The 19232-nt window shown below is 44.8% G+C and overlaps 1 protein-coding gene across 1 annotated transcript; it reads right to left on the reverse strand.

The window, feature by feature from the left end:
• Positions 1-13028: 13028 nt before the first annotated feature.
• On the reverse strand, positions 13029-14955 carry LOC109766995 (coniferyl alcohol acyltransferase-like). The gene has a single exon (XM_020325748.2). The coding sequence runs from the start codon at positions 14938-14940 to the stop codon at positions 13714-13716; it is 1227 nt and encodes a 408-aa protein (XP_020181337.1). The 5' UTR covers positions 14941-14955; the 3' UTR covers positions 13029-13713.
• Positions 14956-19232: the final 4277 nt, after the last annotated feature.

Raw genomic sequence — 19232 nt, forward strand, 5'->3', positions numbered from 1 at the left:
TAGGGTACAAAGCTGTTAACCTTGTGAACGTGGGTTCAAGCCCCATGGTGGAGATTACATCATATGCTGTTATTATCAATGAATCATATACAAGGTCCCAGCTCGGTAATATCTTACTGACCCGGCCCTTGGGGGCTACATGTTGCTGGTCAAGTTTACATGATCATATTTACAAAGTCCCTGCTCATTATTGCATAATGACCCGGCCCTTGGGGGCTACACTGGTTGAAGTTTTCATGAGTATAAGGCAATTACAAGTCCCAGGTTGCTGCAAGCATGACAACCCGGCACTTGGGGGCTACAGGTGATATGCATATAAGAGAGATTTTTTTTTTCAAATTCTCGGTTTGGAGCAGACCAGATTAACCCGGTGTCTGCAACAATCATGACCCGGCATCATTTATTTATAACCCGGCAATTTTGGCAATCATAAATCGAGCCAATGTCAGCAAATGGATTATGAAGCTGGCCTATTGACTTGGATTTTCCAGGAGAAAATGTCAAGGACTTAAGGATGATCAGGTGCCGGCTTACAAGAATATTTAACCCGGAGCACAACCTGTCAAATTTGTTCCTGTGTTTGTTTTACAGGATCAGTTTAATATGGATAAATCCAAAATTAAACTGGGGGCTAATGTCGGGGATATACCCCGCGGTGCGACCCGGCCGGACTTGGCGCTTCACCGATGACCCGCCGGAGGACTGACGACTCACGAGCCTGACGACTCATGGATGGCCCCGATGGCGGGTCAGATAGAAGACAAGGCCCAAGGCCCAGAGAGCTGGCTCACGTTTATGATGGGCCGGCTTAAGAACAAAGGGATGACGAATATTTCCTTTATGAGGAAGCAAGACCCAGACTTGTATTCAACTTGTAAGAAAAGATAGACTAGTCCTAGTCCTACTAGGACTCCACATGTAATCCGCCCCTCTAACTTATATAAGGAGGGGCAGGGCACCCCAAAGAGGGACAAGCAACAAGAAACAATCTTTAGGGCTAGACACAAAGAGCCGGCCGAGCCGGCGATTCACTCATGATCATAATGACACCTAGCCTCAAACAGCATGTAGGGTTATTACCGGATGATGTTTCCCGGGGCCCGAAGCTGTCTAAATCCCTGTCTTGTATTGTGTCTCTCGATTCCGCCCAACCCCTCTCAAGCTACCGCATAGATGCGTTGGCCTCACAACTAAGTCCTAACACTAAGGACATCTGCCGTGACAATTTCACGACAGAAACTAACACTGGGCTCTAGGTTAATAGGTTAGTCCCAAAAATCATACAAAATAGCATATTAATGCATATAAGACATCCAAAACAGATAATATAATAGCATGGAATAATGAAAAATTATAGATTCGTTGGAGATGTATCAAGCATCCCCAAGCTTAATTCATGCTGGTCCTCGAGTAGGTAAATGATAAAAACAGAATTTTTGATGTGGAATGCTGCCTAACATATTTATCCATGTAATTCTCTTTATTGTGCCATGAATGTTCAGATCCGTAAGATTCAAAACAAACGTTTAATATTGACATAAAAACAATAATACATCAAGCATACTAACAAATAATTATGTCTTCTCAAAATAACATGGCCAAAGAAAGCTTATCCCTACAAAATCATATAGTCTGGCTATGCTCCATCTTCATCACAAAAAATATTCAAATCATGCAAAACCCCGATGACAAGCCAAGCAATTGTTTCATACTTTTGAAGTTCTCAAACCTTTTCAACTTTCACGCAATACATGAGCGTGAGCCATGAACATAACACTATAGGTGGAATAGACGGTGGTTGTGGAGAAGACAAAAAGAAGGAGATAATCTCACATTAACTAGGCGTATCAATGGGCTATGGAGATGCCCATTAATAGATATCAATGTGAGTGAGTAGGGATTGCCATGCAACGGATGTACTAGAGCTATAAGTTTATGAAAGCTCAAAAAGAAACTAAGTGGGTTTGCATCCAACTCGCTTGCTCACGAAGACCTAGGGCAATTTGGAAGCCCATCATTGGAATATACAAGGCAAGTTCTATAATGAAAATTTCTCACTAGCATATGAAAGTAATATCATAGGAGACTATCTATCATGAAGATCATGGTGCTACTTTGAAGCACAAGTGTGGCAAAAATGATAGTAACATTGTCCCTTCTCTCTTTTCTCTCATTTTTTGGGCCTTCTCTCATTTTTTTTGGCCTCTTTTTTTTCGTCCGGAGTCTCATCCCGACTTGTGGGGGAATCATAGTCTCCATCATCCTTTCCTCACATGGGACAATGCTCTAATAATGAAGATCATCACACTTTTATTTACTTACAACTTAAGAATTACAAATCGATACTTAGAACAAAATATGACTCTATGTGAATGCCTCCGGCAGTGTACCGGGATGTGCAATGAATCAAGAGTGACATATATAAAAAATGATGAACGGTGGCTTTGCCACAAATACTATGTCAACTACATAATCATGCAATGCAATATGACAATGATGGAGCGTGTCATAATAAACGGAATGGTGGAAAATTGCATGGCAATATATCTCCGAATGGCTATGGAAATGCCATGATAGGTAGGTATGGTGGCTTTTTTGAGGAAGGATATGTGGTGGGTTTATGGTACCTGCGAAAGTTGCGCGGTACTAGAGAGGTTAGCAATGGCGGAAAGGTGAGAGTGCGTATAATGCATGGACTCAACATTAGTCATAAAGAACTCACATACTTATTGCTAAAATCTATTAGTCATCGAAACAAAGTACTACGCGCATGCTCCTAGGGGGATAGATTGGTAGGAAAAGGCCATCGCTCGTCCCCTACCGCCACTCATAAGGAAGACAATCAAAAAATAAATCATGCTCCGACTTCATCACATAACGGTTCACCATACGTGCATGCTACGGGACTCACAAACTTTAACACAAGTATTTCTCAAATTCACAACTACTCACTAGCATGTAACACCCCGGATGTAACTTTTCATATTTGTAACTCCAACTCTTGTCATTTTCGGCTATGTGTTATGATATTCCCTCCGTGGTTGGGTTTTGTCTTTCGTTTTGCTTTTTATTTTGTCATGCATCTCATATCATGTCATCATGTGCATCTCTTTTTATACGTGTTCGTCTCATGCGTCCGAGCATTTTCCCCGTTGTCCGTTTTGCAATCCGACACTCCCACACGCACCGGCGCACCCCCTCTTGTTTCTTTTCGTGAGCGGGTGTTAAACGTTCTCGGAATGGACCGAGGTTTGTCAAGTGGCCTTGGTATACCACCGGTAGACCACCTGTCAAGTTTCGTTCCATTTGGAGGTCGTTTGATGCTCCAACGGTTAACCGGGTAACCACAAAGGCCTTTTGTGTGTTGCAGCAAAACCTCCCGCGCCAATCGGACGCCGCCACGTGGCAGGCGCGCCCGCCGCCGACCGCGGCCCGCCTGGCCCAAGTCGGGCCCCCCGAGCCCGTCTCCTCCGCCCGCGCCCCGCTCCTCCAACGCCGCCCGTGCCCGACCCCGCCGCCGCTCCGCCTCCAGCGCCGGCGCGCCTCGCCGTGCCGCCCTCGCGCTCATCCGCCGTCCGCCGCCGCTCGCCAGACGAGCTTGGCGTCCGCGCCGCCCGAGCCGCCCACGCCTCCCTCGGTGACCGCGCCCCGTCTCCGGCCCCGTCCCTCCTTCCCCGAGCTCCGGCCTCCTCCTCTCCAACTCCGGCCGAACCCTGGCGGACCTCGGATTGCGCGCCCCGATCCAGATCCAAGAGAAGGTTGACTTCCCCCCCCCCCGATATTCTCCAAGTCCCGAAGTATTTTCACATTATGTGCTCATGTTCATCGCATCATATCTCATTGCATACTACTTCGTTTTGAGCGCATGATATATGGAAATATTCGTCTCGAGATGATATTCATTTTGTTACATTGTGCCATGCTCGTTTGAGTTCATCTTGATTCCCACATCTCTGGTGCAAGAGTGCTATATGATGTTAACTACTGTTACTTATCAGAAATTGGAGTTTTGTTATTTTTGTTGCATTTGATGTGTGCATCTTATGGGCATGAGCTCTACAGGTGTTTTGATCTATGCCATGCCATCTTTACATAGGTGTATGCCATATATTTTTGTGATCTATCTGGTGACTAGTACAAGCATGCAAACTAGGCTTCGTGATGTTTCTGTTTTCAGGGACTTGGGATTTTCACCAAGTCTGTTACTGCTGTTATTTTGTTGCCATGTATCCATGTGTCTACAGAGAGATCCATGCTTATTTTAGGCATGTTCAGTAAGGATGTTTTGTAGATATAGTTGTGTTCTATCCATCCATGCCCCTGTTTGCAATTATGGAGTGCCATAGCATGTCTTAAGCTTGCTCTATGTTTGCTATAAAATATTTCTGACAGAATGTCAACATGATATACAATTTTGCCAAGGTTGTTGTAGTTGATCCATACATGCTATGAACTTGCTCTTGACATGGATAGCTTCATAAACATGCCATCTTGCTGTAGGTATGCTCGTTTTGTCATGCATTGCTTTGTGATGAGTAAATCAAGCTCACCAAGATGCCGTCATAATTCTGTTTACTGCCATGCTCTGTTTTCTGCTAAGTCTGAAACCTGTTAACGAAACTTGCTATGTTTACATGAGTGCCATCATATCTTCTGATCCTTTTTGACTCATGGTCAGTAAGGGACTTGTGTTCTATGCATTTAGTAGAATCATTCCATGCCTTGTTTTGCTATATTAAGTTCCTTTAGCATGTGTTTTTCTTGCTCTGAACATTGCTACCTGATGCTGTTTCTGTCATGTCCAGTATTTTTACAAAGTCTGTGAACCTGATATCTTTTGCACTTTTGCCATGCTTGTTTGAACCTGTTATGGTGTGATCTGGCCGTAGCTCAGTGTTCGTATTTTGTCAAGCATCTCCTGTAGGTTACTGCCATGTGCTTTATTGCTATGTTGGGGTGCTGTAACATAGTTACTTAATGTATTCTAAGTGCTATCATGCTGTTAATCGCAGAATCGTGTCATTCTTGTTTTGCTTGCCATTTGCAAATCGTGCATCCGTTTCCGGTGATCTTTATATCGATTTCGACCGAAATCATCTCATCTTTCCAGTGGCATACTTAGTTTGCCAAGTTACTGCCTTGTTCATCCTTTTTCTTCCGGAGCACGCATACGCATTGCATATCATGTCTCGCATATCATGCATGTAGTGCATCTTGTTGCTTGTGCATTTCCCGTGATTGATTGTGGTTCCATTGCTTGTATTCTTGCTGTGGGTAGAGCCGGGAGACGAGTTCGTGAACGAGGAGCCTGTTGAGTACGCTTACGAGGATCAAGCTTTCGACAACTCTGAGAACCTTGCAGGCAAGATGACCATACCCTCGAAATCACCTCTATCTTTGCTTTGCTAGTTGATCGTTCTATTGCCATGCTGCACTACCTACCACTTGCTATATCATGCCTCCCATATTTCCATCTCAAGTCTCTAACCATCCTTTCCTAGCAAACCGTTGTTTGGCTAAGTTACCGCGTTTGCTCAGCCCTTCTTATAGCGTTGCTAGTTGCAGGTGAAGTTGAAGTTGGTTCCATGTTGGAACACGGATATTTTGGCATATCACAATATCTCTTATTTAATTAATGCATCTATATATTTGGTAAAGGGTGGAAGGCTCGGCCCTATGCCTGGTGTTTTGTTCCATTCTTGCCGCCCTAGTTTCCGTCATACCGGTATTATGTTCCTTGAGTTTGCGTTCCTTACGCGGTTGGGTGATTTATGGGACCCCCTTGACAGTTCGCCTTGAATAAAACTCCTCCAGCAAGGCCCAACCTTGGTTTTACCATTTGCGACATAAGCCTTTTCCCTTGGGTTTTCGCGAGCCCGAGGGTCATCTTTATTTTAACCCCCCGGGCCAGTGCTCCTTCGAGTGTTGGTCCGAACCGAGTAGACTGCGGGGCCACCTCGGGGAAACTTGAGGCCTGGTTTTACTCGTAGGATGTCTCATCCATTGTGCCCTGAGAACGAGATATGTGCAGCTCCTATCGGGATTTGTCGGCACATCGGGCGGCTTTGCTGGTCTTGTTTTACCATTGTCGAAATGTCTTGTAAACCGGGATTCCGAGGCTGATCGGGTCTTCCCGGGAGAAGGTTTATCCTTCGTTGACCGTGAGAGCTTATAATGGGCTAAGTTGGGACACCCCCTGCAGGGTATTATCTTTCAAAAGCCGTGCCCGCGGTTATGAGACAGATGGGAATTTGTTAATGTCCGGTTGTAGAGAACTTGACACTGGACTTAATTAAAATACATCAACTGTGTGTGTAGCTGTGATGGTCTCTTCTCGGCGGAGTCCGGGAAGTGAACACGGTTCGGGTTATGAATGAATGTAAGTAGTTTCAGGATCACTTCTTGATCATTTCTAGCTTCGCGACCGTTTCGTTGCTTCTCTTCCCGCTCTCATTTGCGTATGTTAGCCACCATATATGCTTAGTGCTTGCTGCAGCCCCACCTCATTACACCATCCTTTCCTATAAGCTTAAATAGTCTTGATCTCGCGGGTGTGAGATTGCTGAGTCCTCGTGACTCACAGATTCTACCAAAACAGTTGCAGGTGCCGACGATGCCAGTGCAGATGATGCAACCGAGCTCAAGTGGGAGTTCGACGAGGAACGTGGTCGTTACTATGTTTCTTTTCCTGATGATCAGTAGTGGAGCCCAGTTGGGATGATCGGGGATCTAGCATTTGGGGTTATCTTATTTTCATTTGGATTTGACCGTAGTCGGTCTATGTGTGGATTTTGGATGATGTATGAATTAATTTATGTATTGTGTGAAGTGGCGATTGTAAGCCAACTCTCGTTATCCCATTCTTGTTCATTACATGGGATTGTGTGAAGATGACCCTTCTTGCGACAATTCCTACAATGCGGTTATGCCTATAAGTCGTGCCTTGACACGTGGGAGATATAGCCGCATCATGGGCATTACATAGCATGACTTTAATATCACCATCTTCATATCTCAAAACAATCATAAGGAATCAAACTTCTCACAGTATTCAATGCACTATATATGAAAGTTTTTATTATATCCCTCTTGGATGCCTATCATATTAGGACTAATTTTATAACCAAAGCGAATTACCATGCTGTTTAGAGACTCACAAAATAATATAAGTTAAGTATGAGAGTTCATCAATTTCTATAAAATAAAATCACCACCGTGCTCTAAAAATATATAAGTGAAGCACTAGAGCAAATTTTGCCTAGCTCAAAAGATATAAGTGAAGCAGATAGAGCATTCTAATAAATCACGATTCATCTGTGTCTCTCTCAAAAGATGTGTACAACAAGAATGATTGTGGCAAACTAAAAAGAAAGACTCAAATCATACAAGACGCTCCAAGCAAAACACATATCATGTGGAGAATAAAAATATAGCCTCAAGTAAAGTTACCGATAGACGAAGACGAAAGAGGGGATGCCTTCCCGGGGCATCCCCAAGCTTAGGCTTTTTGACATCCTTTAATATTACCTTGGGGTGCCTTGGGCATCCCCAAGCTTAGGCTCTTTCCACTCCTTATTCCATAGTCCATCAAATCCTTACCCAAAACTTGAAAACTTCACAACACAAAACTCCAACAGAAAACTCGTAAGCTCCATTAGTATAAGAAAATAAATCACCACTTTTAGTACTGTTGTGAACTCATTCTTTATTTATATTGGTGTAATATCTACTGTATTCCAACTTTTCCATGGTTCATACCCCCCGATACTAGCCATAGATGCATCAAAATAAGCAAACATGCGAAAAACAGAATCTGTCAAAAACAGAACAGTCTGTAGCAATCTGCATATTTCAAATACTTTTGTAAATCCAAAAATCCTGAGAAAATAGGAAGTCCTAGATAATTTGTCTATTAATCTTCTTAAAAAATAATCAACTAAAAATAACTCTCCAGCTAAAAATGAGAATTGTTTTCGTGAGCGCAAAAGTTTCTGTTTTTCAGCAAGATCAAATTAACTATCACCGTAAGTTATCCCAGAGGTCTTAGTTGGCACAAACACTAATTAAAACACAAAACAACATCTAACTAGAGGATAGATGATTTATTTATTGCTAATCAGGACCTAAAAAGTAAGAACAAAAATAAAATTGGGTTGCCTCCCAACAAGCGCTATTGTTTAAAGTCTTTTAGCTAGGCATTGATAATTCAATGATGCTCACATGAAAGATACCAATTGAAACACGAAGAGAGCATCATGTAGTATGTGAAAAACACATCTAAGTCTAACATAATTCCTATGCATAGGCATCTTATAGGCAAACAAATTATCAAGACATGCAAAACCTAGCATATGCAAGGAAGAAGAACGAAACAATAGCAATCTCAACATAACAAGAGGAAATTTAGTAACATGAAAATTTCTACAACCATATTTTCCTCTCTCATAGTAATTACATGTAGGATCATAAGCAAATTCAACAATATAGCTATCACATAACATACTCTCAACACGATCCACATGCATGCAAAGTTGACACTCTTCCAAAATAGTGGGGTTAACATTAACTAGAGTCATGACCTCTCCAAACCCACTTTTATCAAAAACTTCATAAGATTGAACATTATCCAAATATGTGAGATATAAAGTTGACACTCTTGCAAACCCACTTTCAATATTATTGCAAACACTATTATCAATCTCATATTCATCATAAGAAGAATCACCCCAATCATGATCATTGCAACAAATAGTGGACATGGCAAAACTAGCATCCCCAAGCTAAGGGTTTTGCATATCGTTAACACAACTGAGATTAATGGAATTTATAATAACATCATTGCAATCATGCTTTTCATTCAAGGCACTATCATAAATCACTTTATAATTTTCTTATTTCAACACTTCATCACAATTTTCAGATTCACGAATTTCAAGCAAAACCTCATAAAGATAATCTAGTGCACTCAACTCACTAGCAATTGGTTCATCATAATTGGATCTCTTAAATAGATTAGCAAGTGGATGAGGATCCATAAATTTTTTGGTTTCCGATTTTCAATAAACACACAATTATACCAAGCGAACGAGCAAACGAACCAAGTAAGACATAAAGGCAAATGAAAAGACGAACGGAAAGAAGGGCGAATAAAAAGGCAAATCTTTTCGAAAATCGTTTTAGAAGTGGGGGAGAGGAAAACGAGAGGCGAATGGCGAATAATGTAATGCGAGAGATGAGAGTTTATGATGGGTACTTGGTATGTCTTGACTTGGCATAGATCTCCCCGGCAACGGCGCCAGAAATTCTTCCTGCTATCTCTTGAGCTTGCGTTGGTTTTTCCCTTGAAGAGGAAAGGGTGAAGCAGCAAAGTAGAGTAAGTATTCCCCTAAGCTTTTGAGAACCAATGTATCAATCCAGTAGGAGACAACACTCAAGTCACCGAATACCTGCACAAACAAACACCAACTTGCACCCAACGCGATAAGGGGTTGTCAATCCCTTCACGGTTATTTGCAAAGTGAGATTTAATAGAGATGATAAACAGTAAAGTAATATTTTTGGTATATGGAACGGAAAGTAAAAGATTGTAAAGAAAGTAAATAGGAAACTAGAATTGTAGATCGGAAACTTATAAGATGGAAAATAGACCCGGGGCCATAGGTTTCACTAGAGGCTTCTCTCGAGATAGAAATAATTACGGTGGATGAACAAATTACTGCCGAGCAATTGATAGAAAAGCGCATAATTATGATGATATCTAAGGCAATGATCATGAATATAGGCATCACGTCCGTGTCAAGTAGACCGAAACGATTCTGCATCTACTACTATTACTCAACACATCGACCGCTATCCAGCATGCATCTAGAGTATTAAGTTCATAAAGAACGGAGTAACGCATTAAGCAAGATGACATGATGTAGAGGAATTAACTCAAGCAATATGATGAAAACCCCATCTTTTTATCCTTGATGGCAACAATACAATACGTGCCTTGTTGCCCCTACTGTCATTGGGAAGGACACCGCAAGATTGAACCAAAGCTAAGCACTTCTCCCATTGCAAGAAAAACCAATCTAGTTGGCCAAACCAAATCAATAGTTCGAAGAGACTTGCAAAGATATCAAATCATGCATATAAGAATTCAGAGGAGATTCAAGTAATATTCATAGATAAACTTGATCATAAATCCACAATTCATCGGATCCCGGCAAACACACCGCAAAAGTGTATTACATCGAATAGATCTCCAAGAACATCGAGGAGAACTTTGTATTGATACTCAAAGAGAGAGAACAAGACATCTAGCTACTAGCTATGGACCCGTAGGTCTGTGGTAAACTACTCACGCTTCATCGGAGAGGCAATGGTGTTGATGTAGAAGCCTCCATGATCGATTCCCCCTCCGGCAGGATGCCGGAAAAGGCCCCAAGATGGGATCTCACGGGTACAGAAGGTTGCGACGGTGGAAAAGTGGTTTCGTGGCTCCCCTGGATGTTTTTGGGGTATAATAGTATATATAGGCGAAAGAATTAGGTCAGAGGGGCTACGAGGGGCCCACAAGGTTGGGGGGCGCGCCCTCCACCCTTGTGGCCGCCTCGAAGCTTCTCTGACTTGTACTCCAAGTCTCCTGGTTGTCTTCTGGTCCAATAAAAATCATGGCGAAAGTTTTATTCCGTTTAGACTCCGTTTGGGTATTCCTTTTCTACGAAACTCTAAAACAAGGAAAAAACAAAAATTGGCACTGGGCTCTAGGTTAATAGGTTAGTCCCAAAAATCATATAAAATAGCATATTAATGCATATAAAACATCCAAAACAGATAATATAATAGCATGGAACAATAAAAAATTATAGATACGTTGGAGACGTATCAGGGACCCATTGTCTCACTTTTTATTCAACATAGTTGTTTAGTGCTTGACTAAGATGATTTTACAAGCTCAAAAAATGGTTTACTAGTGGGTCTTGCCTCTGATTTGATTGAAAATGAGACTATTGTGTCACAATATGCAGATGGCATTGTCATTTTTTGTCTAATGTTCCTGAAAAAGTTGTTAACTTAAAGCTACTGCTCTATCCATTTGAAATGATGCCTTATTTGAAGATTAATTACTTGAAAATTGAACTTTTACCATTCGGGCTGACAACATGGTCACTAGCTTTACTCTAATATGTCTGGTTGTGATGTGGCTTCCTTACATATGAAATAACTTGGTGTTCCTGTTAGTATGCTACTTTCAAAGCTTCTGGATTGGGATTTCCTAGAAGGAATAATGGTTAAAAAGTTGAGTATGAAAGGGAATTGTATCCTCCGAGGTAGATTTATCCTTGTCAATGCTTTTTTGTCTGCGGTACCTTCTTTTGCCATTTCTATGTTTTTGTTTAACAAAACTATCCTTGGTAGATTACATACACTTCGAAGAAGATTGGTTTGGCACACTGGAAGTTTAAAGAAGAAAATTCATATGGTTAAGTGGCAAGTGATATGTCGATCTAAAAACAAGTGTGGATTGGATTTTTTATATCTTGGCAAACAAAATATTAGCTTTCTCACCAAGTAGTGGTGGAAGCTTGATACTCAAGATGGGTTCTAACAATGTACTACCTCCATTCCTTTATGTAAGGTGTATTATTTTTGACACGGTGACCAAGGCACATAATTATAGACATGTTAGGACAAAATTATCCTTGGCAAATTGATTAGTTAGTGGCAAGTAAATCAGTTGGTCCAGTAAAGTAAGAGATACATGCAATTGACAGAGATATATTTTCCTTCTTTCTCTACAAGAAGAGATACAGACAATCAGAAGAAGGATATATACTTTCCTTTCTTCTGGAGGGCTAACAAGGGAATTATGAGAAATTAGAAGAAATGCACCTTACATTCTGAAATTTTATCAAAAAACAAATACACCTTATATAAAGGAACGGAGGGAGTATTCTGTTAAGGCCAAATATTTTAGAAATCAGACTGTGGCCTTTGTCAAAACTCATTTTTTCCGGCTCCCCTTGTTGGAAATTCTTTTTGAAACTGAAAGACATTTACATGGCTGGGAGAAAGTTGATTTTGAAAAATTGTGATTTGATGAGATTTTGGCATGACCCATGGTTTGAGGGGACTCCCCTGTGTGATCAATACCATGTCCAGTTTGATATCTACAATAACCGGAAATGCATGGTGGCCTAGTTTATTGATGGTTACTATGTGTTGGACTTTAGGGCACGCTTTTCTCCTGAGTTGGCTTCTCAATGGGAGACTTTTCGTTATGGGTGCTAGAACACTTGAGATGAATGAATTCCCTCATAAGGTGGTTTGGGGGCTTAATAACTCTGGGCAGTTTACTAGTAGATCAGTGTATTGTCTACTTGAAAAACCTTTAGCTCGCGCACATAATAGCTGGATCTTGAAAGCCAAAATTCCCCTTAGAATCAAGATTTTTATGTGGCAACTTTTTCGTAATTCAATCCTTACTAGAGATAACTTGAAGAAGAGGAAATGGTTAGGGAATCACCTTTGTTCCTTCCGCAAAAATGTTGAAACAACTAACCATTTGTTTTTAGGATATGGTATGGCAAAGTCGGTCTAGGGTTGCATTGGCAAAGTTATTGCAACTTATTGCAAAGTCTGGCCGGCTTTTTGCCTATTTACCTAGGGTGCTAAATATTACATGATTTGTCTTGCTGCACTTTGATGGGGTGTTTGGACTGTGAGGAACAAAGTTACCTTGGAGGGCTATATTGTACGATCCCCTATTAAAGCAGTTTTCACAATTCGTTCGTTCATGCTTTATTGGGCCGGTCTTCTCAAAGGCACTGCCAAGGAGGTGTTTCAGGGTGGTGTCCGTGCTCTGATGAATGAAACTTCTTTGTTGGCTCGTCATATGGCGCCGCTGTTGCGGAATTTGGCACATGTCATATGGCTGATGATTGATTGTCCGTTTTCATCATGGTGCCTTGTCGAGCGAATTACTCTCTTGAAGTCTAGTTGATGTGGTATGTTGTTTGTGGTGGTAGCCTCTTGTTTTGTTGTGTGGTTTTATGTACTCTGGTTGTCGGATTTGTTACGGTCATGTCCGGTGTTATCGGGTTTTCGTCCCGTAACATAAAAGGTGTGTCGATATCGAGCACTTGTGGCGGATTTCCTGATAATGCCCCAACTTGTCTCTCTTTCCCTTCCCTGGCTTGTAATGATTGAATATTGTGTATTTTCCCTAGGCAATTAATGAAAGAGGGGTGTGCCTGGTTGGAAAAAAAATGTACATTCACATATTTCTCCTTTCATGCAGCCAAATAGAAAAGATACGTCGATGAAATTATAACAACAAATGGTTTTATTGCGAACCAACTTGTGGTTGGATGGTTAGGAGGAAAGTGGTATCCCCAGCCCTCCGGGTTTAAGTCCTGGTGCTCGCATTTATTCTAGAATTTTCTGTGTGCTCGTTCAGTGGAAAGAGATGTTCCCGTTGATTACGAGGCACATTTGGTGACTTTGCCAACCTCAAAATGACATTGCCGGCTTAGTCTCTCGAATGTGCTCATAGAGGTAGGGTGTGCGTGTGTTTATAGAGATAAGTGTATGCGTGTATATATGAGCGCTTGCATCTGTACCGTGTTATAAAAACAAATGGTATTATTAATCCTATTTATATGTCAAAATAATTCCAAAATGCGTGTGGGTCTTGTAATGCTGGAAAGTAGGTAGTACGAGAACTCAAAGACGAGGTCTGAGCCCATGTCCACGGGTGAGACCAAGGAACTCTGCTGTGAGAGGCTTGAAGATGCGCTGCTCGTCTGACTCGAGCACCGCCGCGAGACGCGGCCATATGAAGGCGCTGACGATCCACGTCCCGGGATCTGCTGGCTTGGGGGTGATGCAGATCAGGCCCATGCACAGCCTGCCGAGGTTCTGGTGCACCGGCATGGCCAAGGCGGCCTCGCCGAAACCGAAGTCAGTGTCGTTCGGGAAGGAGGACCACATGGTCTGGGCCAGCGTGGGGCTGCCGAGCCCGATGGCGGGCGTCTCGACGAAGTTCGTGGGCTTGTGCACCTCCATCCAATCCACCATCTGCTGGTACAGCTCGTCGTAGTCCGCCGGCGTGAGCGTGACGGCCTCACGCACCATGGCCGCCACGCCCGCCAGAGGCTTGCTCAACACCGTGGCCGCGGCCGCAGCCGCCACCACGTAGGACGTGACGTTGCCGGCGTAGTTGCGCAGCGAGGACCGGAGCTCGGGCGACGAGAACCGCCGCCGCCCGTCCACCCACCACAGCAGGCGGCAGCGCTTCTCGTCCTCGCCCAGCAGCTTCGACGTGGCCACGATCCCCGCGAGGACCTTCCACAGGTACGCGGACACGGCCTGCACGCGCGTCGCACGCTGGCGGCCCTCGGCGCTCGCCTCCCCACGCAGCCGGGCGATGTCGCGCTCGTCGACGTAGTAGAGGCGCTCGATGAAGCTCTCCTCGGCTGTCAGCGCGTTCACCTCCTGCTCGTGCTCCCACCGCGTGTACATGGCTGCAACCGAGGCGCCGTACGTCGGCGGGTCGCGGGGGCGGCTGAACTGCCTGAGCACCGAGCGGTCATGGTTGGGGCCTCCGCCGGAGATAGTCCCGGTCCGGACCAGCTCGGTCCACATCCTCACGAGCATGACGCCGACGTTCCCGTCGCCGACCAGGTTATTGGCGGCCCAGACCACGGCGAAGCCGCCGCAGGTGAAGGACAGCAGCTGCACCGACAGGACCATGTCCTGGGCGTACGGCACGTGGATCCTCTTCAGGGACTCCCCCGATAGGCTCCAGTCCAGGGCCGACAGCTCCACGCCGGCATGTGCCACGATGAGCTCCGCTCCTTGATTGTAGCAGTGGAGCTCGGGGATGCCAGAGCTGGGGTCGACCACGATGCGGCCAGCCATAGGGAAGAAGTAGTTGAGGTATGCCGGCATGTGGGCCTCGAAGGCGGCGACAACGGCGTCGAAGTCGCCGGCGCCGGTGGGGGGCTTGGGGTAGACGCATGTCAGGGCGCACTGTTCGGTGTTGGCGTAGAGATCGAGGTGGGAGACGGCGAGCACGTGTGGCCGGATGGAGGGGTCGGAGGCCCTGACCAGGCGCCGACTCACCACCCGGATGGGCAAGCCGCAGCCTGCAGCAGCCCGCCGAGCAGGCAACGCCATTGATTACCTCCTTGATTCGCGAGGTAGCTAGCGACTGCTGCTCACTCCTGCCCTGTAGTACTACGTATCTGGCTTCAGCTGATGGAGAAAGCGTGCATGGGTGAGTATATATGTGTGCTGGAAACGGGCACGACACGATACGTGTTGTGTGATCTTCCTTCAGTTCGATATTTCAAGATCGCGTACGTACGCACTCGAGGAGGAGGCGGTGCGGCAGGTGTTGCTCCGTTCTGGCGATGACGGACGACGATCTCGACGGCACTCTCCGGCCTCGGTGTGTGTCTAGTTTTTGTGACACATTGCCTTGAATGTGTCCCACTCCCGTGTGATTTTAGGGCACGTGGTCATTATCCTTTGGGGCTGTTGCCCCTCGCACGTTTTTTTTTTTTGAGAGAGTGAGGTTTCTGATTGTTCATATCAAAGACAGGTACAAAGCACACTCACGCAGGATCTACCTAGAAGATGTCCCGACACAACAGCACACATGACCCTAGAAAGAAAACAAATTACAAGCAGGTCCTCGGAAGCCTGCACACTGAACTCGCAATCGTATGTCGCCGAACTCCGCCGCCGCCGAAGCAATCGCCGAAGAACGAAACAGCGACCCCCAGAAGCGCCATCACGCTTAAGCTTTACGAGCCGGTGAACTTCCCCGCCGCGAATGCACGTCGGCTGGGGATCTTCCCCGCGCCTCTGAAAATCCCAAAACCACCACCTCCATCCGACGCCATCAGGGATGAGCGCTAGAAGTCTAGAACCAGCCACCATCAACCACAAGCCCTGCATTGGAAGCCGCTACCACCCCCAGAACGCCGATGCCACCGCACCGGCCACCAAGCTCCTATACACAGACCTCTACTGCTCCTCGAAAGCGCCGGAGCCAATGCCCTCAAAGCGGGGCAGGAGCGGGAGGACCAAAAGCCCAAACGCAGCTACCGCCGCCACACCAACTGCGCCAAGGAATAGAACCACCCTACTAGCTCCTCGACGCAGCCAGCCATGCAGCCGTCGAGACGGAGAAGTAGCCGAGGTATAAAAAGGCCGAACGCCACCCCCAACTCCGCTGGAGGAACGACACCAAAAGCCACGAAAACCTAGACTACTAGGACCTCTGTACACATACAAGCACAGATCCAGGGTCCCCCACACCTCCCGAGGCCTGGGCTGCCGTTGGACGCGAGGAGGACCGAAGGGTCTGTCTGGCCGGTAGAGTCGCACGAAGTGGAAGCTTCGCCCTAGTCGTGGGTTCGGGATAAGGATGACCCAGGGTTCGATGGATGGGGGAGGCATGCTAGGTCAGCTGGTAGGGGGCCTTTGGGGTCCTGCCCTTCGCACGTTATTGGGTACTGATCTGATTTTATGCCTCCTTTCGGAAATTCATGGGATTATTGTCGATAGCTCAAAATATATTAGTACATAAACATGAATAAGGATGTCTTCTTCTATTATGGTGACACATGATTCAGACGAGTTCATAGGTTCACTATAAGGGTATGTTTGGTTCAGAACGAAGTGTCATAGAATGTTATGGTTCCACTCCATTGCAATGGAATGGTTCCATCTCTGTGTTTGGTATAATAATGAAGTGGAATGGAACGGTTACGTCTAAATGTTTGGTTGGTGGAATGGAATGGAATGAAAAAGTTTCAAATTGGTGTTTGCTTTTTTTTGCAATATATGCAACATTGATAGTATGTTTAGAAGCATTTTATTTAAATTCCAAAATAACATTTTATTTATCTGTTCATCATCACTAATTTGTAATTTGCTTCACAACATTCCAGATAAATGACATAGTAGTCTATATATACGCAATCATATATATTTAGTGACAAAATGTAAGAGGCAAGAACAAGCATGTACAAATTAATATCAAAATTTGTCACGAATCTCAACAAAATAGGCTAGAACAATTGCAAAAGGCTGCCGCCTGAGCACTGGAAGCCGGCCACCACGCTCTCATATATGGTGCCACCTGAGCACCGGAAGCCGGCCACCGCGCTCTCATATATGGTGCCACCTGAGCACTGGATGGAAGCGCCCCTCTTCCCAGCCTTGGCCACACACCTGCCGGTGCCTGATACATTTTCAACATATCTATTAACTTAGTTTTGGTGCACCATTCATGTCATGTTTACAACAATTTTATATGATTTTTATGGACTAACCTATTAACTTAGTGCTTAGTGTCAGTTCCTTTTTTTTGCCTATTTCCATGTTTCGCAAAAAAACCATACCAGACAAAGTCCAAACGTGATAAAAATTTACGGTGATCCTTCTTCGAATATAAGGGACCCCCGAAGCTTCGAGGAAGGACTAGAAGACCCACGAGGACAGCACAAGGTCACACGGCGCGCCCTCCCCCTAGGAAGAGCCATGCGAGCTTGTGGGCCCCTCGGGACTCCTTTTGGCGTGATTCCAACGCTGAAAATTCCTATAAATTGCGTCTTGCTCTTTGAGGTTTCATTGTTATCCGACTGAATATTTTGGATTTGAGATCACTTGATGTATATCTTGCATGTGGATACCCGTGGTGACAATTGGGTATTTTATTGAGTCACTTGATATATGTTTTGGTAATCAACTTGCAAATTCCAGTGATGACGTTAGGGTAATCTATGCACAGAGGTTGATACACGTTTTTATCCTACTTTCTCCTGTAGGAACTTTGAAGTGATTTTTTATCGCATGTTGAGGGATGGTTATATGATTTAATTATGTTGGCACTATTGAGAGATTGCACTAGTGAAAGTATGAACTTTATGTTGGAATTCCGCCCTCAGGGTTGATCACATCAAATCACACGATGAACACACGCATACAAAACTGATAGCCAAGGGTCCGTATCGTGCCCTTTGTTTTCCTCTTTATTTTTATTTTCTGATTTTCTCTAGCTATAGTACAAAACCTCACGCACCAGGGTGTGTGTATATACACAACCCCAGCCTCCAACTTGTGCTACTCCGACTCAAACACAATCCGTGCACAGCACATAGAAGCTAGCACAAGGAAACTCCAAATCAACTCAACCTGCGCTTTCCTGTTCACCAACACACACGTATACTACTTCAAAATGGGAACGGGCCGGGTCGGCCCGCTGGGTCGCCGACCCGACCCAAAAATTAGAGGCCGATGGGTCACATGGGTCGGCCCTCAAATTTTTCTGGGTCAGTAGAGCCGGCACCAAGTGACCCGTTGGGTCAGCGGGATCGGCCCACCTCGTGGTCTCTATTCTCACGACAGCTATGTCCCAATCATCGCCCTCGCCGATCTCTGCCGTGCCGGTGGTGCTGCCTCCCGCTCATCGTCCCAGTCACGTCCAGCTCATTATCCAGCTCACCGTTAGCCCGTCCTCCGTGCGCCGTCCAGCTCTCTAGTGTAAATTTAAGACTAGGTAGAGCGTCAGTCTGATGTCAACTAGTAGTACTAGCGGCATCCGATGGCTAGACACAATTCACCCGCATGGATGCATCTCTGTACAATGCCTGGAAACAAACACACGAGCTTACTATGGTCTAGGTAATGTATGCATGTACAATGAACAGATGCAGCAGCTAGACCACTTGAATCTCCGTATAATTTTTTTCTTCTATTCCTAGATTACTACTCTATTAGGATTTTAGCTATCAGCATATCACAAAAAAAGAACAGCACACATCACTAATAATTGGGTCGACTCGAAATACCCATCGGGCCAACAAGGCCACTACCACGATATGGATCGGCCCGTGGCCTCTTATGTTGGCCCTGAGGCCACCAGGTCCGGGTCCAAGGCCAGGGCCGGGTCGACCCATTCCCATCTTGAATACTACTAGAGACACAAACACTTACCACGAGTAAACACCGGCAAGCCTGATTGCTATAAGATTAATCCTAACCGGACTCGATCAACTAGTACTCCTATTTGACTCACACGTGGGCTACAAGCCAGGACATAAGTAGCACACTTCTAGCTGAACTCAAATTTGTTTAGATTAAGCTAACACTCTAGGCCTTATTTCTAACTATTAAAATATCATTTGTGCTCACTTTTATCATTTGCCATCTTACTATTTTTATTATTT

Source organism: Aegilops tauschii, chromosome 4, assembly GCF_002575655.3.
Source record: "Aegilops tauschii subsp. strangulata cultivar AL8/78 chromosome 4, Aet v6.0, whole genome shotgun sequence".
Classification (NCBI taxonomy): Eukaryota; Viridiplantae; Streptophyta; class Magnoliopsida; order Poales; family Poaceae; genus Aegilops; species Aegilops tauschii.